The sequence below is a fragment of the Argopecten irradians genome, chromosome 6 (assembly GCF_041381155.1).
Source record: "Argopecten irradians isolate NY chromosome 6, Ai_NY, whole genome shotgun sequence".
Classification (NCBI taxonomy): Eukaryota; Metazoa; Mollusca; class Bivalvia; order Pectinida; family Pectinidae; genus Argopecten; species Argopecten irradians.
In genome coordinates, this window is record NC_091139.1 from 857,571 (window position 1) to 884,643 (window position 27,073).

General features: G+C 35.1%; 1 protein-coding gene across 1 annotated transcript in view; it reads right to left on the minus strand.

The window, feature by feature from the left end:
- Positions 1 to 27,073, minus strand: part of LOC138324659 (receptor-type tyrosine-protein phosphatase alpha-like) — a 50,171-nt gene that overhangs the window by 12,434 nt on the left and 10,664 nt on the right. The window contains exons 2-16 of the mRNA XM_069269692.1: positions 19,652 to 19,861; positions 18,256 to 18,501; positions 18,002 to 18,100; positions 11,547 to 11,642; positions 10,830 to 10,925; positions 10,124 to 10,219; positions 9,409 to 9,501; positions 8,752 to 8,844; positions 6,514 to 6,606; positions 5,861 to 5,953; positions 3,928 to 4,023; positions 3,556 to 3,645; positions 2,784 to 2,918; positions 2,426 to 2,534; positions 471 to 595 (exon numbers count right to left, since the gene is read on the minus strand). Coding sequence (XP_069125793.1) covers positions 471 to 595; positions 2,426 to 2,534; positions 2,784 to 2,918; positions 3,556 to 3,645; positions 3,928 to 4,023; positions 5,861 to 5,953; positions 6,514 to 6,606; positions 8,752 to 8,844; positions 9,409 to 9,501; positions 10,124 to 10,219; positions 10,830 to 10,925; positions 11,547 to 11,642; positions 18,002 to 18,100; positions 18,256 to 18,501; positions 19,652 to 19,861 — 1,770 coding nt within the window. The remainder of the gene's footprint in view (positions 1 to 470; positions 596 to 2,425; positions 2,535 to 2,783; positions 2,919 to 3,555; positions 3,646 to 3,927; positions 4,024 to 5,860; positions 5,954 to 6,513; positions 6,607 to 8,751; positions 8,845 to 9,408; positions 9,502 to 10,123; positions 10,220 to 10,829; positions 10,926 to 11,546; positions 11,643 to 18,001; positions 18,101 to 18,255; positions 18,502 to 19,651; positions 19,862 to 27,073) is intronic.

Consider the following 27,073-nt stretch of genomic DNA (forward strand, 5'->3'; position numbering starts at 1 on the left):
ATTAGAGAAGTAAAATATATGCTATGCAGAATATGTGTTCATCACATTTGAAAGATTTTTTCTCAAAATTACGATATGATTAGTATATATTGATAATAGAAATGTATTCCGATAGTCATGTTATTAAGAATTCTTTCCGAGCCTTTTAATGTGTTCGATATTACAAACAGAGGAAGTTTAATTTCAGAGCTCTACTGGAAACCACTGATATTCTGCGGGTAAATAATATTTGATTATCTGCTTTGTACTAGCGCTGTTTAGTACACCTCATGATCTATGGAATCATGCCTGCAGGAAGAATAACTAAATTTTGTTCTAAGGGCATTGTTAAATCTTGCCCGGGGAATGAGAGCATAAATAATTTACTGTATAGCTTTGAAAGTATTATACACATAATCGGCGTAGCTCTTTTGGTTCCCTATCCTTATTAAAATGAACAAACGAACATATATCAATAAAATATTAATCACCTGGGGCGTTTCTTCCTTTTTGAGCTCCCTGATATCCCTCGTCTTCAGTATCGTGTGGTTCACTGTATATGTTTTGCTGGCTAACATCGCTGTATGGTTTCTGTTTACCACCGTTTGCCTGTCGTCTGGGGAAAGTGCATTAAAACATTGCAGAAAATATTCTAGAGTTAATTATGTCGAAATAAAACTACAGCCAAACAGAACAAGGCTTAACATGAAATAAATGGCTTATATCAACAAAATTATACAAATCATTACCAATACATATAGTTAAAACACTCGATCCTTTACAAAATCAGAATGAAGGCCATATTCTCATAATTAATTACGTAATAAACAATAATGGACACCTACATACGATAAGCTTTTTCTTTGTGTCTGCTAGTTTGCATATTTACAATGCACCATTTAATAGATTGTATGCTTTTCATATTACAAGGGTTAAATCGCTCAAAAAATATAAGATGGAACTATCTCCCTTTGGAATGTAGCAAAGTGAAGTTGGTAGTGTTTTTTTACATTGCAGAAATCATTGTCAAAGTACTTTAGAACGAATCTAAGATTTTCGAAACGTGTTCTCCGAACCCGCTACCTTTCCCCATATATATTTAATCATGTCTTCATGACATGGCAGATGTATGTGCTTGTTTAAGATGGCAGAGCTTGCCAACTCCCACCCAGCCTTTTATGGGTTGTTCGTGTAATCGTCATTTTGAAACAATGCTTTGATTCCTTTTATATTTTCACAGTTAGTCTTGCTACGTTTTTCTTTTATATTCACAGTAGTTAAAACTGAATGAATTATACTGTGATATAAATATATCAGTTCCTATTAAAAATGTCACCATAATTATTTTATTAAGTTGACCATGCTAATTAAAACATTATAATAATATAGCATTTTGATGAGGTCGATACATGGTTATATCGACCAGAGAAAAAAATATGAACCGAGGACGTAGTCCGAGGTCTATTTTTTTCTGTGGTCGATATAACCTTGTATTGACCGAAATCAAAATGCTATAATTGTTTTATTATTTTTTCTGGTTTTTTTTTTACATTTTGAAATGACTGTGAAACCAAATAAGCATCGCATTGTAAAGTCTGCTTCGTGATGAGTTACAATCTTATGATCTTGTAACAAGTTTAATTTAAAAACAACATATGAAAACAGTATCATTTGATGCACTTCATGCTTTAATTACATGCATCCGATGCATGCGTGTTTGTAAAATGCATACATGTACATGTACTCCATTACACCTGTAGCTCCATGTCTTAAGGACACAATCGATTAAATGTATAGTTCGTTCTCCGTTGAAATAATCCACTTCGACGTCAAATATATATTAACAGATTCACATTAAGATACATTCATTCTCTTATGCATAGTACACCATTTCGTAAAATAAAATTTGTATACATACAGTAGGATTAGCCTATGCCTAATGTTGTAACTAGCCTAGGTGGAATTTAAAAAATAAACATCAAACGTATTCACTATCCAATGGCTTCAGATGCTTAATCAATGTTATTCGATTATTTCCTACTCTCCTACCGGGTTTATGTTGAAAATTTATAAGATTAAACTGTAGTAATTAGCTGGAAGTCATCATCATCTTTGATAGAAACCCAAACAATCTACATCGTCTGTCACATTTGGTGGTTACGCTTCAAATTCAGGTCATCAAAGCGTTTGTTTCAAAGCGCCAAGAACACGAAGCTTTTTGGTAACATAGACGATAACGTTATCTATAAATAACCGTGCAATATATTTTCTCTATAAACTACTTCCGGAAAAATCGTGCAATATAGTTTTTTATCGGTGATCACGTGGCGTGTTTTTGACCAATGTGAAATGACAAAAAATCCAGAAAAATAATAACATAAAATATGTAATATTAGAATTCTTACATTTTTGTGTTACAGTAATGACGATGCATACATTGTATTACCTTCTAATAAAGATGACTACCACAATGACGACGACAGCAACAACCAGAATTGCTACAACCGCCCCTGCTATTGGGCCAGCATCTACTGAGGGCGTCTCGGCGTCTTGGACTTGTATAGAGGACAAAAATATCTTATACTAAAACTTAAATATAAGTATTCAACCCGAGTGATTTGACAGGGATTTGATCGATATATCATTGTTATTATAACTAATGGTTTGATATTTGGCGCATCTTTTTGATGAACCTAAATGAAACTTGCAACATTCATTGTTCTTTAATATTCCCGAAAATTTTGCTACAGAACAGCATGAACGCAACAATGAGCAATTGAGAAAAGACAATAAAAAACACATACATTTACTTTTCGTACAAAATTCTCCTTCGTAATCAGCGTCACATGGCGATACACAGGAGCCAGAATCTATGTCACATGTACTACAATGGCCACATGTCATGTTACATGTCTTTCCGTACAATCTATTGTTGCATTCTGTCAAAAAAGTGTTGATGAACTTAATAAGAAAACGATTTAGATTATTTCCGATTAATAATGTATATATAACAGTAGAGGAGACCAGGACCCCATAGTACTAGCGGGATTAAAGTAACCTGGTCACCAATGATCTACCCAGTCCAATTCAGTTACATTCCTCCATACCATTTGAAAGTATTTGAAAACATACGGGACCGTTATATCACGTATGACTGTAACGAGAGAGGTGAATATAAACATTTTTATATTTTTTTTTAATTCGAAGTTATACACCTTATACAAATCACTTTTATAGCTTATGAAGGGACTAAGTGGAAGGAAACCGGAGTGCCCGGAGAAAACCCACGTGACCCGGTAGGTGACCCCTAGCCTTTTCACGTTCGTGCCGGGGATCGAACCCCGGTTGGCTAGGTGAAAGGCGAGTGGCTTAACCACTACACCATCCGATCACCTAGAGCTGATAGTGTAGCGGTCACCAGACTGTGTATCGAACCTGGGACCTCCGATGCTCTTCCGATTGAGCTACGTGATTCCCGATGCTCTGTCAAGTCAAATCCCGCTACAATTACATAATTATATATAATGGTTGATAGTTTTTATATATCATGTATTTAATAGTTTGCATGGTACTTACTCTTACATTCCCCAGTGCTCCGATCACATTCGGTACAGTTGGCGATACATATCATTGTACAGTTTTGACCATATAATCCAGTGGTACATCCTGTAGTGAATCAATGGAATAAAACGTATAATAATGCAATACTTGCTGACGTAACCGCTTTAAACGATATATATAACTAAAAAACACACTAAAGGGTCGCGTACGATAGTTGAAAATGACAATCTTATTAAAAAATAAGTTGTGTTAATGAAATTAATAAACCATATGGAGCTTTGAAGTGTTCACGTAACCCACTCTATTAAGTACATTTATATTATTCAAATATAGTATAAACACATTTGCACTATTCATGAAAACAAGCCCAAAATATAGTTTGCTTACCGATGCATTTTCCGGTTTCATTCTCACAAAGCTTGTCTTTACACCTTGTAGAGCAGTTCTTTTCACATTTAACACCGTACTTTTGAGAAATACAATCTAAAAGTATTTTAAACATATATATGGGTGATAAAAATTAAAAAGCTTTGATGTATTTTGCCATATTTCATACTAAATATGAGTGGATAGATAATATGACATTTATTAAACGGCATGAATGAAAGTGTCGTGTCACTAATGTGATAAAATAAATGCCTTGGAATTGATGAATATAAAGACATCAGTTTCAAAACAATAGATTACAATTTTCAACCAATTAAAAGTCCCACTCATGATCTTAACATCGGTCTTCCCTCAAGAAAATACTATATACCTACTTTTGCCTATGTAGGCGTATATTCCTACTAGGCCTAAACATATTTAGATCTAAACAGAGGTGCAAATATTATGGATGTGATACTTTCTAGGTGGATGGACGGGTGGAGGGTATATGTGTTGCAGGCCTTTCTCAGCTTCGGTGGACGACTTTTGATATTATTTCTAAATATATTGTAAGTATTTATGATTCATTTGGATTACATTGATTAGCTAGTTATTTCTAAATAAATGTATCATAAGTTGTAATATTTACACTATTTATTTTGATTAATTGTTTTCTAATGACGGTCTATTTCCTTACGTCTCCCATTGTAGACTTGCACAAGCCTGGATCTAGATAGATTTGCGAATTCTTTGATAAATAAGCTGATGAAAAATAAATAAATTGAAATATCAGGATTGAATCTTGCTTCAGTTCATTCCATGGGGTGATGAAATGAGTTGCTCTTTAAACAAATTCAACAAGAACTGCTTCGCAGCTCATTCAATTTGTTTCAAGAGCAACTCTATTCATCAATCCATGAAATTGACCTCAGCAAGAATCAAACCTTAAATGGTTTTCTGCTAACTCACAACTATTAGTAATTTCCAATTCATAATTTAAGAACCATAACTGTTGTACCGAGGTGCTATGGATTTTTTACATTATGTACCTCACATATTATAAAATATTGATAAAAGCCTTTTTTCAAAACTGGAGAGTTGGTATTGGGCGAAGATATGTAAACATTGCGAATTCAATCATTGTATCTGCTAATTTATTTAAAGATAAAAGAAATAAATTTCATATAATGGTTCGCCAATACAGTCTCAAACTACCTTCCCACCAACATGATTTCTGGGCAATCATCTTCACGTGAATCAAAAACTTTCAAGCAACACATTTTAGGGAACTATGTTACCATCGAATATTGACGACACTAAAATCTCATATTTTTTTTTATGATTTTGTGAGAAATTTAAACAATAATAACATGAACTAGGTATTCGTAGCAGTGTATATTATTAATACTTATATTCACATGTGACATATACCATATACATTAAACTAACGCAAGTGAAGTTTATGAGGGAATGAATGGCACCAAAAAGCATGTCCTATATGAAGTCATAATTTTGATATGGTAACGTCAACTTATCACTCTTTAAATAGTTGTTTCATCTTCTAGAGTATATCGTCGTTATCTAACTTAAAACAAATATCCGATACCTACAACATCAAAACCATCTTCCTATAGAATATATGGCTTATAAAGCTTTGCAGACTATCATTTCATAATGCACTAGTGCGCATTATAGAAATTATGAAGATGGAGAATTATAAATTGTGACTATATAAGATGTTAATATTTGTATATGACGAGTTAAGACAATCGCGATTGCATAATACACTCGGGCTCACCATTTCCCCTGACATATCCTTACAATAACCAAGACAGTCCAATTCCGCTCCTTTCACATTTTATTTCATGATGCCCACTAAAGCATTCCTGTGTATCAGCGTATTAAGATACATGTGTCTGAATTTTGTATCACAAAAATATCAAAATTATCTTACCAAGACAGTTTCCCGTGACCTGGGCGCAGTTTCCATTACAGTCCGCAGGACAATCCAATTCACATTTAGTACCATGCCTCCCATCAATGCATTCTGAAATGTAACCAAACAGAACTAAATAGTTCTCATAAGGTTATTAAGATATGCATTTGTTTTCTTATTCTAATTGTAAATGTTGATTAAGCTAACCTGGCAATTATAAGATATGATTAATACCTTTACTACGCATGTTTCACAAAGGTAATATCATGTGAACATTTCATAACAGATTATAGTTTATGTTTACAAATCCCAGTGTGTAAACACCTAGGGCGCCTCTGATTGGTTAATTCCATCGCCTATTGATTCTGATTGGCTTTTAACTTCGGACTACTTTTCACATCGCATTTTCTTGTAAATAGTGCTAAATGTCTGTAAAACAGAACGTTGCCTATTCAAAGTATTAATCTACAGAACATTGGCTATCTATTTAGGAACTATATTTTATGGCAGGAAGATATTATGGCGCATTATATGGTGGCACGTTTCACTCTATTTATCTATTGGCAGGTGCGCTAAAATACCAGTATATCACTGGTAACTACTGTCCTTACATCTATTGTTCAACTACGACTGGTAAAATTAACATCGTATAATACAGCATTGGTACTCACCTATACAGTTCCCTGTGGCTTTGTCACACTTATCTTTACAATTGCCATCACAGTTCACCTCACATGTAGCACCATACCTCCCAGCGACACATTCTGAATCACAGAAAACTTGTCAACATCAATCATGTCAAAATTGACCAAAGATTAAATGAGAATATAACAATTTTCCACTCCAAAATAGTATTCACCTTTATGTGAAGTATTCGAAACCCAAAGAGTTGTGCTTGTAAGTAAAGAACACAGATGATATATCGAAATGAAAAGATCGATCTGATTGACAGCTATTACAGTTTAATACGTTGCAAACGTATCAATTAAGAAGTGAGAGGGAAAAAATGGATATCGTATCGAACTTGATATATACATTAATACAATAAAACATGGTTATAACCTCTCGTGACCAATTGTGTCGTTATAAGCAGCGTGTGTTTTACATTATAATTATAATGATAGGAAAATTGATAGCAATTAAGATACTACGTAATTGAACGTTGTATTCAGTGTAACCGAATTATCTCTATACAGTATGAACAAATGTCTGAATAAAAGGTTCATTCAAGTTTTTGAGACGTTCCCCATCTCACCTTAACGGAGTATAAACAAGTGATTTTAAATTCAATTAATTGACTATATTTTTAGATAAACAAAGTAATGCTGGTTGAAATCAATTGAGTTTCCTTAACAAATGGAATCTGAATTAGTTTTATCATTCGTTTTATTTCATACCATTACAAAGACCATTGTCTTTATCACACAGTCTATCTTTACAATCGATCGACAATCCTCTTCACATTGAACACCGTGTTTTTGAGCGATGCGATCTTTTGCCCTTTAAACAAATTCATCAAGAACTGTTTCGCAGCTCATTCAATTTATTTCAAGAGCAACTCTATTCATCACCCTCTGAAATTGACATCAGCAAGATTCAAACCTTAAATGGTTTTCTGCTAACTTAAAACTATTAGTAATTTCCAATTCCTAATTTAAGAATCATGATTGTTGTACCGGGGTGCTATGGGTTTTTTTTACATTATGTACCTCACATATTATAAAATATTGATAAAAGCCTTTTTTTCAAAACTGGAGAGTTGGTATTGGGCGAAGATATGTAAACATTGCGAATGCAATCATTGTATCTGCTAATGTATTTAAAGATAAAAGAAATAACTTTCATATAATGGTTCGGCAATACAGTTCCAAACTACTTTCCCACACAACATGTTTTCTGGGCAATCATCTTCACGTGAATCAAAATCTTTCAAGTAACACATTTTAGGTAACTATGTTACCATCGACTATTGACGACACTAAAATCTCATAGTTTTTTTTATGATTTTGTGATAAATTAAAACAATAATAACATGAACTAGGTATTCGTAGCAGTGTCCAACCTATAATACATGTGACAAGATATTTATGACCATATTTACAAAAGTATTTGATATAAGTAATGCATTTAATAAAAGTAATACATTTAATGAATGTAATACATGTACATTTAAACAATGTAATTTGGTATAGCTGAGAGATATGCAAATGTTTTAGAACTGCTTTGATTTTCACTTTACATTTCATTGTATTAATATTATCTGTGTTTTACAAACAGTTACATAGATTTCGCCAGCATATTCAGCTATATATATATGGAACTCAATATTTCCCGATGTTTGTCATGTAGAATATTATTAATACTTACATTCACATGTGACCTATACCATATACATTAAACTAACGCAAGTGAAGTTTATGATTGAATGCATGGCACCAAAAAACGTGTCCTATATGAAGCCATAATTTTGACATGGTAACGTCAACTGATCACTCTTTATATGGTTGTTTCATCTTCTGGAGTTTATCGTCGTTATCTAACTTAAAACAAATAGCCGATACCTACACCATCAAAAACATCTTCCTATAGAATATATGGCTTATAAAGCTTTGCAGACAATCATTTCATAATGCACTAGCGTGCATTATGAAAATTATGAAGATGGAGAGTTATAAATTGTGACTGTATTAGATGTTAATATTTGTATATGACGAGTTAAGACAATTGCGATTGCATAATACACTCGGGCTCACCATTTCCCCTGACATATCCTTACAATAAACAAGACAGTCCAATTCCGCTCCTTTCACATTTTATTTCATGTTGCCCACTAACGCATTCTTGTGTATAAACGTATTAAGATACACGTGTCTGAATTTTGTATCACACAAATATCAAAATTATCTTACCAAGACAGTTTCCCGTGACCTGGGCGCAGTTTCCATTACAGTTCGCAGGACAATCCAATTCACATTTAGCACCATGCCTCCCATCAATGCATTCTGAAATGATGTAACCAAACAGAACTAAATAGTTCTCATACGGGTATTAATATATGCATTTGTTTTCTTATTCTAAATGTAAATGTTGATTAAACACACCTGGCAATTATAAAATATGATTAATACCTTTACTACGCATGTTTAACAAAGGTAATATCATGTGAACATTTCATAGCAGTTGGTTATCGTTTATGTTTACAAATCCCAGTGTGTAAACACCTAGGGCGCCTCTGATTGGCTAACCCCATTATCTATTGATTCTGATTGGCTTTTAACTTCGGACTACTTTTCACATCGCATTTTCTTGTAAATAGTGTTAAATTTCTGTAAAACAGAACGTTGCCTGTTCAAAGTATTAAACTACAGAACATTGGCTATCTATTTAGGAACTATATGTTCATGGCAGGAAGATATTATGGCATTATATGGTGGCACGTTTCACTCTATTTATAAATTGGCAGGTGAGCTAAAATACCATATATCATTGGTACCTACTGTCCTTACATCTATTGTTCAACTACGACTGGTAAAATTAACATCGTATAATACAGCATTGGTACTCACCTATACAGTTCCCTGTTACCTTGTCACACTTATTTTTACAATTGCCATCACAGTTCACCTCACATGTAGCACCATACCTCCCAGCGACACATTCTGAATCACAGAAAACTTGTCAACATCAATAATGTCAAAAACGACCGACGATTAAATGAGAATATAACAATTTTCCACTCCAAAATATTATTCACTTTGTGTTAAGTATTCGAAACCCACAGAGTTGTGCTTGTAAGTAAAGAAAAAAGATAGGATATCGAAATGAAAAGATTGATCTGATTGACAGTTATCACAGTTTAATACGTTGCAAACGTATCAATTAAGAAGTGAGAGGACGAAAATTGGATATGGTATCGAACTTGATATCTACATTAATACAATAAAACATGTTTATAACCTCCCCTGACCAATTGTGTCGTTATAAGCAGCGTGTGTTATACATTATTATAATGATAGGAAAATTGATAGCAATTAATATACTACGTAATTAAACGTTGTATTCATTGTAAGCGAGTTATCTCTATACAGTATGAACACATGTCTGAATAAAAGGTTTATTCAAGTTTTTAAGACGTTCCCCATCTCACCTTAGAGGAGTATAAACAAGTGATTTTAAATTCAATTAATTGACTATATTTTTTAGATAATGCTGGTTGAAATAAATAAAGTTTCCTTAAAAAATGAAATCTGAATTAGTTTTATCATGTGTTTTATTTCATACCATAACAATGTCCACTTTCTTTATCACATATTCTATCTTTACAATCGATAGAACAATCCTGTTCACATTGAACGCCGTGTTTCTGAGCGATGCAATCTGTCGAATGTAAAAACAAATATATTCTGAACCCGTGATGGTTTAGACAACACACTTTTGCCAGAAAGTCTAAAAAGTACTATTATAATGATTGTATTGTTTTATTTTTAGATAATAGGCCCTTTCCTATCATATATCTTAGTAAAACAGAAAAAAAGTAACTTATGGAAGAGTTAAACAATTAATATGGATGAGATGACCAGGTATAAACACAACACACACAAACATTCGCATTTCGTTATCTAATCCAAAATACGTAGAATCCAACATAATATTTTATCTAAAAAAAGATGATGTTAAACCTTCAAGGACAGATAACTTTTTCACATGCAAAGACCGAATGTGTATAGTATCAACTTCGATAAATATTCCAGAACAAACATTGGTTAAGACGTATGATATGTCACTGTGACAATCCGTCAAAAAATAAGTGAATATACATTAAATTGATTGGATATTATTTTTAAATATAGAAAACATTGCAAATGAAATTAAATTACGTTTGACTTTCATTTAAAACAGGGTTTCATCTTAAACAATTATTTTAATTTGAAATTAGAATTATTGATAGCATGTGTAACTGAAATCTACAAGTTTATTTATTCCTTACCATAGCAATGTCCGTTGTCTTTATCACACAGTTTATTTTTACAATTCATCGAACAATCATGTTCACACTGAACGCCGTGTTTCTGAGCGATGCAATCTGTCGAATGTAAAAACAAATATATCCAGAACCCGTGATGGTTTAGACAACACACTTTTGCCAGAAAGTGTAAAAATTACTATTATAATGATTGTATTGTTTTATTTAGATAATAGGCCCTTTCCTATCATATGTCTTTGTAAACAGTACTCACAAGAACTTTACCATGGGAGCTCGGTCTAAACGGTTGTCGATTATCTAACTGTGTTATATCAGATTCACACGGCCGACGGTCACTATTAAGACAGGAAAAAGTAACTTATGGAAGAGTTAAACAATTAATATGGGTGAAATAACCGGTATAATCTTTAACACAAAACACACAAACATTCAAATCTCGTTATTTCTAATCCAAAATAGGTAGCATCCAACAAAACATTTTCTCTGAAAAAGATTATGTTAAACCTTTAAGGCCAGATAACTCTTTCACATGCAAACATTAAGTAAATATTCATTAAATTAATTGGATATTTTTTAAGTATAGAAAACATTGCAAATGGAGTTAAATTACGTTTGACGTTCATTTTAAACAGTGCTTCATCTTAAACAATTATTTTAATTTGGAATTTGAATTATTGGTAGCATGTGTAACTGAAATCTACAAGTTTATTTATTCCTTACCATAACAATGTCCGTTGTCTTTATCACACAGTCTATCTTTACAATCCATCGAACAATCCTGTTCACATTGAACGCCGTGTTTCTGAGCGATGCAATCTGTCAAATATAAAAAAAAAATATATTCTGCAATCGTTTTGCACAGGTCATTTATCCAATAATTGATATTGCAGTTTTCGCTATTGTGCTCACACAACTGGTTCAGATAGTCATAGTACAGTTATGTTCACATCTAACACAATCTGCGAAGATCGTTAGTGAGTTTATAAATTTAGAAAGTAATAACCAATAAAGGTGTTAGTCAAGAAATACCGTTTTTAAAGTCCCATTATGCTTTCACCAAACTTTGCTAAAATATACATTAACATTCCTTATGAAAGGTTCTTCATTTGGTTTCTTTACAATGAAGATAATTACGCAATAATCAATTAGTAAAGAATTCTTAAAATAGAACGGTTTAATTTGCATAGCTAAAAATACCTCGTGTATACGTAAATGTTCGATACCCGGATAGTAAACAAACACAATGGGGACAACCTACGTCACCGGAAGTGATATCGGGCACACAAAAACAATGAAAAAACGCCCGCTTCAAGATGAAAATCGGCTGAAATTATGACATAAAAGCAATGCATCTTCTAAACCTATCGTGCGTCAAAGACAGTGTATTGTTAGAGACTCTGTGAAATTATTAGATATCGTCAAACTAGCTCAGATTATGCAAACACCTCGACACAATATTTTTCGACAGCAGGGATATCGGTCACATTTTATTCACTGAAACGTTATCAATTGCAAATAAATAAATTTTGCTGCCACAAAACTGTCCCGTTTACTAATATGTAATATATGACTGTTGAAAGAAAATATTTCATTCATTATATCTGCTAGTGGAGAATCATATACGGTTCTTAATTAGAAATTATGAAAATGATATCGGTCACACTTAGAGCTTTAGGGGTAACGGTCACATCCAAAGTTACGAAAACAGTGGATAAGACGCCAAAATACTTTTATTGAATTTATCTGATCTTGAAAGACGACTTTTTTAACCCCATATCAGCAAATGGTTAACGAGCTATTGAAATCGCTTTTCGTCTATTGCTCGTCATCCGTCCGTCTTTTTTTTCCACAGCGTGGCTATTGGTCACATTTTATTCGCCGAAAATATGTCAAGTGTATTTGTTTTAACTTTACTGTTATTTACTGATATAAAATACCTCATATTTCAAGTAGTAGCTATCGTTCATTTTATTCGCTACAAAAGTGACATACCTGTATAACCTAGTTGGTGTTTTGTTGTTTTTAAAAAGGATGTCGTTCACATGGTAACGGACACATCCAAAGATTTTGAAATGGTTTGTCGCTTCGTAAAGATTGCTGAAATATTGCAGCGTTGTTTTCCCTAACTAATCATTCAGGTAAAGAGGAAATACTACCGAGATACATGATACATCATTAACTATTATCGTAACTATTTTTTTTTTTTTGCTAAATACTTTGGTAATTCGTACACTGTATATTGTTTCGTTTTTGTCTATACATGTATTTGTACACATCCTTTGTTCTTACATTGTCTTTGCGTGGAATGTTTGCTCAAGCAAAGTAGAACTGAGGCAACCCTAAACAAGCAGACAAAATACATCTCCATGGAGTACCATTGTACTATTTTGAAGTACGTTTCTGTGTTAAAGTAATTATGATTTAAAAACTTCGCAGTGACAATATATAAAAAAACTACATAAAACTTAAAGATGTAAAGGCATCCGATGTAAACAAAAGGAAAAGCACACTGATCTATAAGCTACAGAAATACGTGAATACATGATAGACAGGATCACTGAGGGTTTTTAGCTGATAGCTTTAGTACAGTTCTACATGTCAATTCACTAATAATTTCTCCACAGATTTTACACACAATAACGATTGAAAAGGTACTTAGAATATATCTTAACAGCAAAAGCACAAATGATTATATGCAAACAAATTATAAAAGCAAATCAGTTGATAACAAGAGGGTCAAGAGATATCGTGACGTTTACCATTGGATTTACAAATCAGTCAATTCAACATGTTGGTCCAATCTCTTTAATATGTTGAATAACAGATGTCCTGTTGGCATTCATACTCCCCTAATTGTCAACTGAATGCAATTTAATGAATATACTTTCATTTGATAACACTTGTATGATAACCTCCCAACATATTTGTATCTATAAAGAAAAAAATCAATATTGTCAAGGACGAAACAGCCATTTTCTGTGATCGATGGCACAAAAATTATGACATTACATAAAAATAAACGGATAGCAGATCATGCACCCCTGAATGTCAAATGCGCTTGGTAAGTATACATATTAAGGGTGCAGTGAAAAAGTAAATATATGTATATGAATGCTATAAAGCACCGTGGTAGTCAAATAATTTCAAGATAGCCAAATATTCATTATTTTGTAATCTTATCTGTCTCAAAAATGGGCATTAATAAATACAATCCTATGTTAAAAATGATTATCAAAATATCCATATCGAACAAGATATTTGATAATTGTATGTCTACAATGTAATGAACTTGAAGTTGTCGACTACCGGGTTTTCCCATTGGTGCATTATGCACAACAATAGTAAAGAGAGAGATACATGTAGTACTTATACAATTTCAGAAAGGTTCATTAAGTATTAAGCTCACATGTTGAATTTGAACCATAGCAACAAGTCCATCTATTAGAATCAAGAAAGATGACTTTCTAAACATGATATTTAAAAAAGATCCTTAATACTCTCTGGCAAATACATGTAGCGGTATCGAAATAAATCGATTTCGGATTGATTCCGAAATATATTATACATAGCTGGATCTACATATGAAACCCCTCCAGTACTTTCAAAGAAATAACAGAAATAAAAGACGGACGGATGACGAGCAATGGGGGAAAGGTTATTTTTATAGCTCGCCAACCATTTGCTGATGGTGGGTTAAAAAGATCAATTCAATAAAAGTATTTTGACGGGGTATCCATTTGAATTGCATAAATGCGTAAATAACGACTACATGTACAATGCTGTAATATTAAGTTTGCGTAACTTTGGATGTGACCATTACCCCTAAAGTTCTAAGTGTGACCGATATCACTTTCGTAATTTCTAATTAAGCACCGTCTATGTTTCTCCACTAGCAGATATAATGAATGAAATATTTTCTTTCAACATTCATATGTTACATATTAGTAAACGAGACGGTTTTGTGACAACAAAATTTATTAACATTTTTGTATTTACGACTCTTAACGTTTTATTGAATAAAATGTGACCGATATCCCTGCTGTCGAAAAATATTGTGTCGAGGTGTTTGCATTATCAGAGCTAGTTGGACGATATTAAATAGCTTCATAGAATCTCTAAAAATACATTGTCTTTGACGCACGATAGGTTTAGAAGATGCATTGCTTTTATGTCATAATTTCAGCCGATTTTCATCTTGAAGCGGGCGTTTTTTCATTGTTTTTGTGTGTCCAATATCACTTCCGCTGACGTAGGTTGTCCCCAAACGTCAGTATTAGAGTGAACTAAGGAGATATAATTATTGTCAGACTAATGGAGTATCATCATTAAAAAGACACAACATATATTATTTTTACCCTTGATGCTTCCTGGTGGACTATCATTTGCCGTCGGTACGTAATTCTTACATGTACGTAGTAAAAAGGAAAAGGGAATTAAAACTGAAATTTCTCTAATTTCACGAGTGTGCATTCCATTTTACGCTGAACGTGAATTAGCATTCAGCCCATTTGTTTTCATAGGAAAAGTTCGATTTATGGAGCAAGTCTAAAAGTTTATGCGCTAAACAAACTAATGTATGTGAGAAAAATTAAGTTCGTAATGCCTGCTAGGACTTTACCAGTCTTATTAAAACGGATATTTCCCCCTCTTTTCTTCTTTTCATGAAGGACTAATCCAGGTTTTCTTTAGCTGTTTTAATATACTTTTCCACCAGATCGTCTTCACTTGATGAACTGTATAGAAATCATTAACGGACTGTTTTTATAATCCATTTTTAGTACGTCTATTCAATCAAACCAAACTATTCTACATTTTGTACATGCATTCCCTTTCCTGTCCCGTGCATGCAATGAATATGAGATAAAAATGAATCACATTGGCCTACATCTGGTTCATGCAAAGTGTTTGGCTCTATATTGTTTGTTTGTTTGTTTGATTTATTAACGTCCTATTAACAGCCATGGTCATGTAAGGACGGCCTCCCATGCATGCGGTGTGTTGCGTGTATGTTGTGCGAGGTGCGTGTTTTGGGAGACTGCGGTATGTTAGTGTTGTGTCTTCTTGTATAGTGGAACTGTTGCCCTTTTTATAGTGCTATATCACTGAAGCATGCCGCCGAAGACACCAAGCAACACACCCCACGCTCTATATACATTTTTCTGTCTTTATATATTGACACAGTATTACATAAACATTTGTATATATATATAGAGAGAGAGAAAAAAAGTCTATAGTAGAGCCAAACACCTGTGGTTCATATACATGTATCTTTACATGTACCATAAACATATATTATGTATATATGTTTTTGCATGTAGTAATTACAAAGTTCATAATAATAATATTATGCCACAATGTGGATTGTACTCAGTTAGTAATTCATGATCATGATCACTTGTCATGGATATATCCGATAATGCCGATATCGTCGTTGACCCTGTTGTCTCAAACACTGGTCTAAGTTTATGTACATGTTCGGTCTTCGATGGATTAGAACATGTAGGCTAACCAGACTTCGTATGTATGTATGTATACATCGCTGTATTATTATAAAAAGAAACAAAATTAATATATCTATATAGCAGGTAACGACGTGGCGTGTTTGTGTCTACTTTCAGTTGTTTACGATTTTGGCGAGTCACACCATGGGAGGCCTCATCAGGTAACACAAACGTACGTGTGTTCGGTTTCGATGTACACAAACGTGTGTTCGGTGTCTTCGGTCTCGATGTACATTTCAATAAAGCTAGATTAGACCCTATTAATCGTTATTAAAAATTCCATAAGATCAGCAAATACCACTGTAACTATAATTTTGTTAATTGCTTGCTTTCCATTCAAGAAAAAAAACTTTTTGAATAGTTTCAGCCTAGTTTTATTTAGAAACTACATGTAATTACATACATGTACAACATGTATTTGTACATTTTTTGTAGGTCCATGCGTGGGTTCGTAACGTGCAGTCGATCTCGATCGAGCAATGCAACTTGACCGCTAAATTGTCGTTATTTGAAGGAACGTGCACGTGGAGAAGAACGGACCCATGTGTGTTCGCTGGCACGTATTTGGCGAGTCTTCAGTGCGTTCGCCATGCACGATGTTGAAGTTTGTTAGGGAAATTCCACTTTTTACGACCTACGCATGCGTACTAGATTTTTTTGGCTCTGGGGCGGAACTACGAATTTCCCCCTCTCCGAAGAGGGGTTTTCTATTTTTTTTTTTTTTTAAACATGGAAATGTTTGGTATTTTTTATGAGCGGATATTTTCATAAGGATACATGCTCTATTATTCAGCAAAGTTTGGTACATTTACTTTATGACGATATTTTTTCATCCCAAAACATAATGGGGCTTTAACATGTTGCGGATGTACTGAGAATTTGTTTGCACAATTCAAACATTTTAAAGACAACTTAGAGATACTAATAGTAATCCTTCTAGGGAAATATCCCAAGTTATAAGACTACGCCCCTTTTGTGATTAGATCACGTGGTACTCTTAAGAGTTTCGTTTTGAAAGCTTATTCTCACGTAGGGTTCGCGGGGTGAATGCGTTAGTATCCAAGCAGAGATATATTTCAAATGGCTGCATTTTCTTTAGATACAACATGGGTTATTTCATAACTGGTTCTTAGACTGTAAGTTGTTTCCATGTGCTTATTTTTCAATTTCAACTTTTTTAACAATATCTTAAACTTTAAAATAAGTTTTTTAACAAAAAAGAAAACGAACATGTATACCATGTGGCGTACAGTTTGATCTTAGCATCCTGTAGCATGATTCCAACCCGCATCCGAATGATAATTATCATTTTTTTTTTTTTTTTTTTTTTTTGATGTCGGGACGTATTAACCACTCGGCCAGCGCATTTGATTTCAAGTGGTAGTCATATCGATGACAAACCAATTAATTCTAATTCTGTAAATTATTTATTAATTTATAAATTGTTCTTTTAAAGACAATACAATTACCTTCCTATGAAGCAATATTGATTTAATTCAGAATATAGTATATCATGATAAAGTCGTAATTTTGTATTTACTTATATCGATAAAGATTTTGATTTAGGGGAAATATCCAAAAGAAACTATTTTAATGATAACGAAAAATGAAAATTAATACAGTTGAAATAAAAAGCATCTACCGATTGTTATATTTGACATTACGATAACTTACAGAAACAAGCTCCTGTCGTCGCGTTACAGTTACCACCATAACAGTTACCGGAACACGTTCTGTTACAGTTACCGTCACCGTAAGTTCCAACGGGACACCCTGTAAATTATTAACATGGTAAAATATGCATACACACAAAAGTACATATACATACACCTCAAACCCACATACACACATACAGTCACACTTATATTTATACATACATGTGCGTGTATGTACAAGTAAAAGAAAAGAAAACAAAAACAGTAACTCACCCCACACCTGTACCTCACACAATTCCAAAACAGCGTAATCATCATACCAGCTGTACCGTTTGGGGTCGTTTCTATAGTTGTACACGGTCACATACTGACCTACAAACGGGCACTGGTGTGTTATAGTCAACTGTACAGCCGTCCCAGTACTACTGATGTCAGTGTAACAGATGACGCCATCTTGTGGTGAAATGGTGGTGTTAGAAACGTACAGTTCATGTCCGGCATATCTGTTTACCCCGTTAACTAGAATAAAAAAATAACGAGCATGCATACTTGTACAGCCATATTCCATATATGCATGCACTGTATGCATTAATTACATGTATATTGAAAAAAAAACACAAAAAACAATCCAGTTACATACAATAAATAAATAAACGAATCTCTCTATATTGGTATAGCGATGAAGAGATATTAACGATTTATTACAATTCTGAGCGAAGGAATTAAAGTTTAAATTTGAAATTATAACAACATAAAAAAATCTTTGGTCCATGCACATATGTGTATTATTATTACATCTCCATATACAGTTAAAAAGAGATCCAAAGGGATCTTGGCGCCCACCAAAGAAAGATTTATATCTGACAAAACCAAACTTTATTTATCAAAAAATCAAATATGGCGGTCTGTGCATATGGAATTTGAGGCAGATCCCTTCAGGTCTTTCTGAGAAATAACCAAAACTCAAGATGGCGGCCTGGCGGCCATCTGGTTCGTCAATTGGTGCCAAAATGCATTATACACAACTAGGGTCCTAGGGATGCGTATTAAATTTTCGACAGATCCCTTTAGTACTTTTTGAGAAATTGCGGTAACAAACTTCAAGTATCATACTGCAAGATGGCCTTTTGTTGGCCATCCTGTTCACCGATCAGTCCAAAAATGCAATATGCACAACTAATGGAATCTGCATTTGAAATATGATACAGATCCCTTCAGGACTTTCTGAGAAAAAGCGGTAACTATATTCATTGGCAAAATTCAAGATAGCGGTTTGCCGGCCATCTTGTTCATTGATCGGTCCCAAAATGCATTATGCACAACTAGGACCCTAGGGAAGATGGAGTAAAAGACAGGTACCTTCAGTAATTTTTTTAGAAATAGCGGTAACAAGCTTCAACTTTCAAATTTCAAGATGGCATCCTTTCGGCCATCTTGTTCATTGATCGCTTTCAAAATCCATTATGCACAACTAGGGTCCTAGGGAAACATGGAGATGAAATTTCAGGAAGATCCCTTCGGTAACTTTTGATAAATAGCGGTAACAAGAGTTATTCACAGACAGAAGGACGGACGGACAACGGACCACGGACATCTAATGATGGTGGGATAAAAACAATATTTATTGATACATAAACACTGCCTGAAAACTAACCAGTATTTACATTACCTCGATAGTATATTGTGATAGCATTAATAGTGACCAGCGTTCTAAGATCCACTCGCCACCATACTGTTTTTGGACCTATGGCCATCGTGTGTGAACAGCAACCAGATGCAATGGTAGTGTTTACGCAGCCATCTACAGCCTGTTTCGCAAGCCAACGGGCGTTATCCTGATTGCTGCTCTGTTGGGCAGTTCCCGAAATGGCAACATTAACTGTACAAATACAAAATAAATAATGCGTTAAGGAAATATAAGATTGGTTTTCAATTAAAATGCAAAAATAGAGTATACCCTCCAATTAAAATAGGAATTAACATGTTTCAGTCATAATGACACGTATAGATAGGTGTGTCATACAAAGAACTTTTGTGTTTCTTATCTGTGTAGAGGATTCTTTATATAATACCATCTACTCTACATATATATTACATAGATATTGAACAGTGTTTTGGTTGCGTTAAAGGTGGTATGAACACATGTTCTACACGTAGCACGTGTAGATATATTGTTACATAAATAAGTATAGTTTTACATCGTCGTCGTAAAATTTAATACGGTGTTGGTTTCTAAGTTGGGTAACTACGACAGCCAGCCAGGATGACCGAAGATTGAAAGAATCTTACATGGGTCTGTTAAGTGGACAGGGATATCTCAACCCGAATGTAAGATTTTGGCTGGTCAACCCGAGGCTTGCCGAAGGTTGACGGCCAAAATCTTACACGAGGGTTGAGATATCCCTGTCCACTTCACAGACCCATGTTTGATTATTTTTCTCTCATACTATTCGACAGATATCGCCGAGAGTTAAAAAAAAAACCCTAATTGCTAATACTCTTACCAGGCATTTGAAGTTTCGCGCTGAAGAGCACGTGAGGTCACAGGTCAATGGCGTACTAATATATGTATCTGTGTATTGGTTGACGCACTGCGATGCATACACTGAGTATAAATAGCAACAAATAACGCAACAATGATATACATCATCTATGTGTTTTAATTGAACAGACGTTATTATTATTCTATATAAAAGCATATTCAGCAAAATTTAACAAAAAGACGAAGTCTTATTTTATTTTACACACCGTTGTCCAAATGCACTATATTGTGACGTCACGGGAACGTTCGACTTAGTGACCTCTATCAACTTGGTGCGTCCGAAATATTTCGAAATTGTAAACAGTACAGTAGAGATAATCTAATGAGAATAATCACTGTCAGAATAAATCACTCGGCGACGTTTTACCTTTGGAGGATGCGTGGAATTGTTGATAGTGATGTGAAATGTTCCCCCGGTAATCATAGACCCTTAAAAAACACAAGGAATATGCTCTGAATTCCTGGATTTACAAAGAGTGATGTCCTGAGATTGTGATGTTGTAGACACGTGTGTAATTGATTGAGGCAGTTGATTCATTTGACAGGTAGGTGACATTATGTTTGTTTTTGAGAGAATCGATGACATTGCCTGCTTCTGTTTATTATTCACTGTTCGGTAATTGTTCAAAGATTGAATGTTTTTGTGTCCTGTGATTGTTATTGCTTGTGCGTCTGGAATGTTCTCATCGAGCAGTTTTTGGCATGTGTATTTACGTACACTCGTGTTTGTTAGTCTTTTTTTAGTCTCCTTGTGAATGTTGTCGCTGAGACCACTCTTAGTTGCCATGTTTTTCATTATATTCATAAGTTTATTTCATCCCATTGATGCCCTGAGATACCACTGATCGTTAGGATGCGGATTGCTTTCGTTTGTAACAGTTCCTAGGTAAAATGGGTCATTTTCACTACTGAAATTGTTAGGTCGTTTCAGAACGTATTCCTTGTAGGTTTCAATCGGACATCTGTCTTTGTTTTTAGGGTTGGCGAACATTCTTGGTTTTGAGTTTCGTACATCATTTGTATCTATTCCGGTACGTGTTTTCGTTTGTCTTTCGTTCATTTCCAAGAATTCGGCACATAGCTCTGTGTCAAAGCCTAGTTTTAGGTCACCAACACACAAGGCTCTGTGTTCTTCGCCGCCCCTCATTCCAAAAATGAAGCATGTTGTTGAACCATACAGTATTTACAAGTGATTCTGATGTTTTTCTCCCCAGCTGGCCTTTCTCGTATACTTTGTTGATTTCTGACTCTGTCACTGGATCTGCTCTTCTTGGTTTATTTTCAAGACCTTTCGGTTTTAGGTATTTTTGTTTACTTTTGAGTCCCTCGCATGAATATGCTAATTCATAGCCCGTGACTAGGCTTGTACCGTAACGGTGACGTTTCAGATATCTTTCTAGCGATCCGAATATTCCTCTAAGATAACTTGGTTGATACTCACTACCATCTTTTTGTCGAACACATATTAAAAATTTCGTTAAATATTTATCAAGCTCGACGGGTGAAATGTTTTGAATGTTTCTTTTTTCATTCTCTGTTTTTTAAAAATGATTGAAACAAACGGACGTGCGGTAGAGTTTTTTCCCTGTGTTTTCATTTTCCTTGTCAATTACGAATTTATTGACATCTTTTTTATTCATATCTACAAATCTCGACTCGGTGATCGTAGTAGTAGATGGAGGTTTGATTGTATCTTGTTGGAGAGGTAGGAGGGTGTTTTTTATGGACTGACTGTTAACATAATGAGTCTGTGCTTCAGCATTTTCGATTTCCTTAAGCAATACTTCTGGATCAAAATCAAGGAAATCAAACTCGTCGTCTGCTAGACCTTTACTAGTTCATGGTTAGCAGCAGGCACAATATTCCCGTCGCTGAATAATTGTACTTTATACCTAACATCCGTTCCTAGAGGCTTATTTATGTCGACAATTTTACCCCGTTGACCATTATTACCAACAGCAACACTTTCGCCAATCTTAAATCGTCGAGGATTTTCAGATGTCGCCATATTGTTTACACATTTCACTTGGATGAGTAGTAAACGTGACGTCACACTCTCTCACGCGGTCAAAGGTCAAGTCAAACAAAGTTCGCTCTCTGCCGATGACGTCACGTTCTTGTCTAGCGCGTGTGAGCTGTCTTACACCCCCCATGTAGGATAGAGATATATTTTCCCTAGCAACCGCGGGATATCCCTGTGAAGTATCGGAGAAAAAGTTTCGATTCCGGACTAATATTTATTATTAACCTCGCGCGCGTGCTGTCGCAAGCTTGATTTGAATTATGTTCGTTCGAAATATTCTTCAGAGTATACTATCTGTGTATCCCTGACACTTTGACACTGGATATCCATGTCATCATGAGTGTCCCCCTGTTGGGCTCCGAGCTGGATGGGGAAACAGCCAGCGAATTGTAATAAACTCTGAAAGATGGCCTTCCAAAAACAAAGAAAATGATTTACAACCAAAATCTCCCCAAAAGAAATCAACAACAAATCAACAAACAGAAAGCGGTACAAACACACGCATTCCCACAGTTTCTGGCCATGTCCTCTACACAGAGTGGCAAGACCACTACAGGTTTATCGCCTCTTTTATTACGAAAAGGCATTAAAGGCATTGCTGGCGATGTCAAATTTGTCAAGCCTTTGGGATCGGGTGATCTTCCAATAGAGGTTTTCCGCAAGCAACGAGCGAATAACTCCTTAGAACCAACAGTTTTGCCGGCCTCAGTTTGTGTGTAAAACCACACTCGTCATTAAATTGTAGCAAGGGGGTAATAAGGTGCCCAGCCTTGCGTAATGACAATGAGGCCGATATATTGTCATACTTCCAAGAGGAGTGCATTCCGGTCACGTACGTTAAAATAATCATGACCAGAAAAGAGTGGGAACTTGGTCCCAACATACACGTTTATATTGACGTTCGGAACACCAACGTTACCACAGAGCGTAACTGTTGGTTACCAGCGTCATGCTGTTACCGTCTACATACCAAATCCATTGAGGTGCCGTAACTGCCAAAGGTACGACCATCATGAGAGCAATTGTAGACGGAAGATGGTATGTCAGTACTGTGGCCGTGAAGGTCACGACGAAAAAGACGAATGTGACATTGTCAACCGTCACTGCGTCAATTGAGGGGGTGACCATGCTGCGTCTGCTCGCACCTGTCCTGCCTGGACTCGGGAGAGGGATATATTACGGGTCAAATATACCCGAGGTGTCTCTTTCCCCGAAACTAGGGGGATAGTTGAGTGTTCAGACCTGAATGTGGAAACTTATGCACAGATCACTCGCGCAAAGACGCCTGTTGACAGTGTCATCGTCAAACATGCGTCGGTCCAGGCCTTCGTTGATAAGCCTAACTGGGACAATGATGTCCCAGACATGGCTGATGCTAAGGCCTGCGAAGTAATCATGGGGGACCCGGACAGGTTCCAGTCGGGTTAACCTAAACCGCAATATAAACCACAACAAAAACCAGAACAAAAACCACCTGCTGGACCTCCTGGAGCTAAAACGCCAACATAAGAAAAAAAGTTACCGCCGCTCGTCATAGACGTGCTTTATCTTCACCGTCTATTGACGAAAAAAAGGCTCCCTACACTAAACAACAAAACCCAGTAAGGGGTTAGATGACCCTATCCTTGGACGGAATATCTATGATGTTCTATCGGACGAAAGCGAGTTTGGTGACAACACATTCATCGCCTCTAAACAACCTACTTCAAGTTGTCCTGTCGATCCGACAAACTATCCTCAGGGAGCAACATAGAGACAAACACTATCATACAATGGAATATACGCGGATTTAAAGCGAACATATAATAATTAAAACATCTTATACAAACAAAGAACCCATCCATATTCTGCCTTCAGGAAATAATGCTGAAAGACACCATCAATCTCAGACAATTTAAACTATACACAAAAGCTCCAACAACAGGTGGCCGCGCATCAGTTGGTGTGGCGGTGGCGGTGCATAAAAGCGTCCCTCACAGACACATTCAGCTGAAAGCGCAACTCTTCACCGAAAAATAACAGTCTGTTCTATATAATCGAGGCCGCTGTTGGTTTCTTTTGTATCCTCCGAGAGAAAGAAATCACTATTCAGACATATATCTGAATTGAAAAACAGCGATAAATACAAAATTTAAGAAATTCGTATCAGTAACGACCTCACAAAACAAGAAAGGGAAGCGGAAACTGCTCTTAGAAATGAGGCGAAGGAAAGGGAAAAGAAAGAATCGGGGGAATTCATGCATCGGGTACGGGGACCGCCGTGGAACAGGAAAATCGTCCGCCTGGCAGTAAGAAAAGATTAATGCATGTCGAAAAATTCCGATGTTTGTTTACAAATGCAGATACTCTCACCAACAAAATCGAGGAACTTAAATCTTTAATAAATCATGAAAAGTTAGATATTATAGGAGTTGTCGAGGCCTTTCCTTAAAAAATCCAGATACCAAATAAACAAGTCTGAGTTGAATATTGATGGATTTGAAGCTTTTCCCGGAGAGATGGAGCAAAAAATTGGATCGAGAGGAATTATCATATACACGGCACACAAACTAGGAGCCACGGAAATATCGGTCAACAAAGCATTTGATGAACAATTATGGGTAAAGATAAATCTTGATAATGGAAACATATTAACTATTGGGTGCCTGTACAGGAGTCTAAACAGCGAGGATGAAAACAACAGAGATTTGTGCGCGCTACTTACCAATATAGTAGAGATGAAAACATCACATTTGCTAATAATGGGAGACTTTAATTTGAAATATATCAATTGGGATCAGTTGACTCCATTTAAAAAATCAAAACATTTGGAATACCAATTCATTGAATCAATCAAAGACGCGTTTTTATTTCAACATATAAGGAATCCAACGAGAATCAGAGCAAATAATGAACCCAGTATTTTAGACCTAATATTCACAAACGAACATGATATGATTAGTAACATTGCAATAAAAAGCGGATTAGGAAAAAGCGATCATGGTACTATATTTTTTGAGCTGAACTGTACAAAAAATTATAACATTAGCAAAACAGTTAAATATAACTACAACCAGGGCGATTACAAACAAATAAGGACAGATCTATCGTTAGATTGGAAGGAAATATTACAGCGCGCACCGGACGCTAAATCAAAATATGAATTATTTCAGAAGATTGTAAAATCCACTATTGATATGAATATACCAAAGAACATTCAAGAAACGAAGAAAAGGCAAAATCCTCTCGACAATCAAACTGTACAGGCTATAAAACGGAAACATAGGAGCTGGCAGAGATATCTTGAGACCAGGGAAGTGCGGAAATATAACGAATACGTGAAAGCAAGAAACAAAGTTAAAGCATCAGCAAGGAAATTTAAAAAGTGTTTAGAAAAGGATATCGCTAAAGATGTCAAGACGAACCCGAAAAAGTTTTGGAGATATGCAAAGTCAAAAACTAAATCGAAATCCGGAATCACAGAGTTGCACATTAAATGTGGAAACGAACTGACCATCGCCCACTCTGATCAAGATAAAGCAAACGCATTAGCAGACTAGTTTTCAAGTGTTTTCACCGTAGAACCACAAGATGATATTCCCGTATTGAAGAAACTTAGCATAGAAAATCCATTTGTTAACACTGATATATCAGAACTGGAAGTATTAAATATTTTGAAGTCATTAAATCCAACCAAATCACCAGGAACAGATAATATTCACCCGAAAGTACTAAAAGAAACAGCGGACATACTGAAGACTCCTTCGAGTGAAATATTTAACTGGTCACTGAAAACAGGAGAACTCCCCAATACCTGGAAGGAAAGTCAGATAACTGCAATCCACAAAAAAGGAGACAAGAAAAATCCAGGGAATTACAGGCCAGTAAGTTTGACAAGCGTTGTTTGTAAAACTATGGAAAAAATTGTGAGGAAAAGAATAATGGATCATCTAGATAAGAATAACCTTCTTAGTAAACAGCAATATGGAGTCATCAAGGGAAGATCAACTATTTTACAGTTACTTACAGTTATTGATAAGTGGACAGAAGTTATCGACCAAGGAGGATCAATCCAAACCATATATCTAGACTTCATGAAAGCCTTCGACACAGTCCCACACCTACGGCTCATCGGCAAATTAAAATCATACGGATTATCACCTGAAATCATCAAATGGGTAGAAAGTTTTTGAACTAACCGGAAACAGCAAGTATCGGTAAACGGAGAACTGTCAAAATGGATGGAGGTGACAAGTGGTATCCCTCAGGGAAGTGTTTTAGGACCGATTCTGTTTGTAATCTATGTTAAAGACCTTCCAGAAACTATTAAATCAGCAACTTACTTGTTTGCAGATGATACTAAACTTTTTAAATATAACGAAAACACAAATCTACAGGATGATCTTAATCAACTCCAAAAATGGTCTGATCGATGGCTTTTAAAATTTCATCCTGATAAATGTAAGGTACTATATCTAGGGAAGAACCCAAATAAAACGGACCTACATTTATATGAAGACACTTTGGAAGGAAGAATACAGGTACAA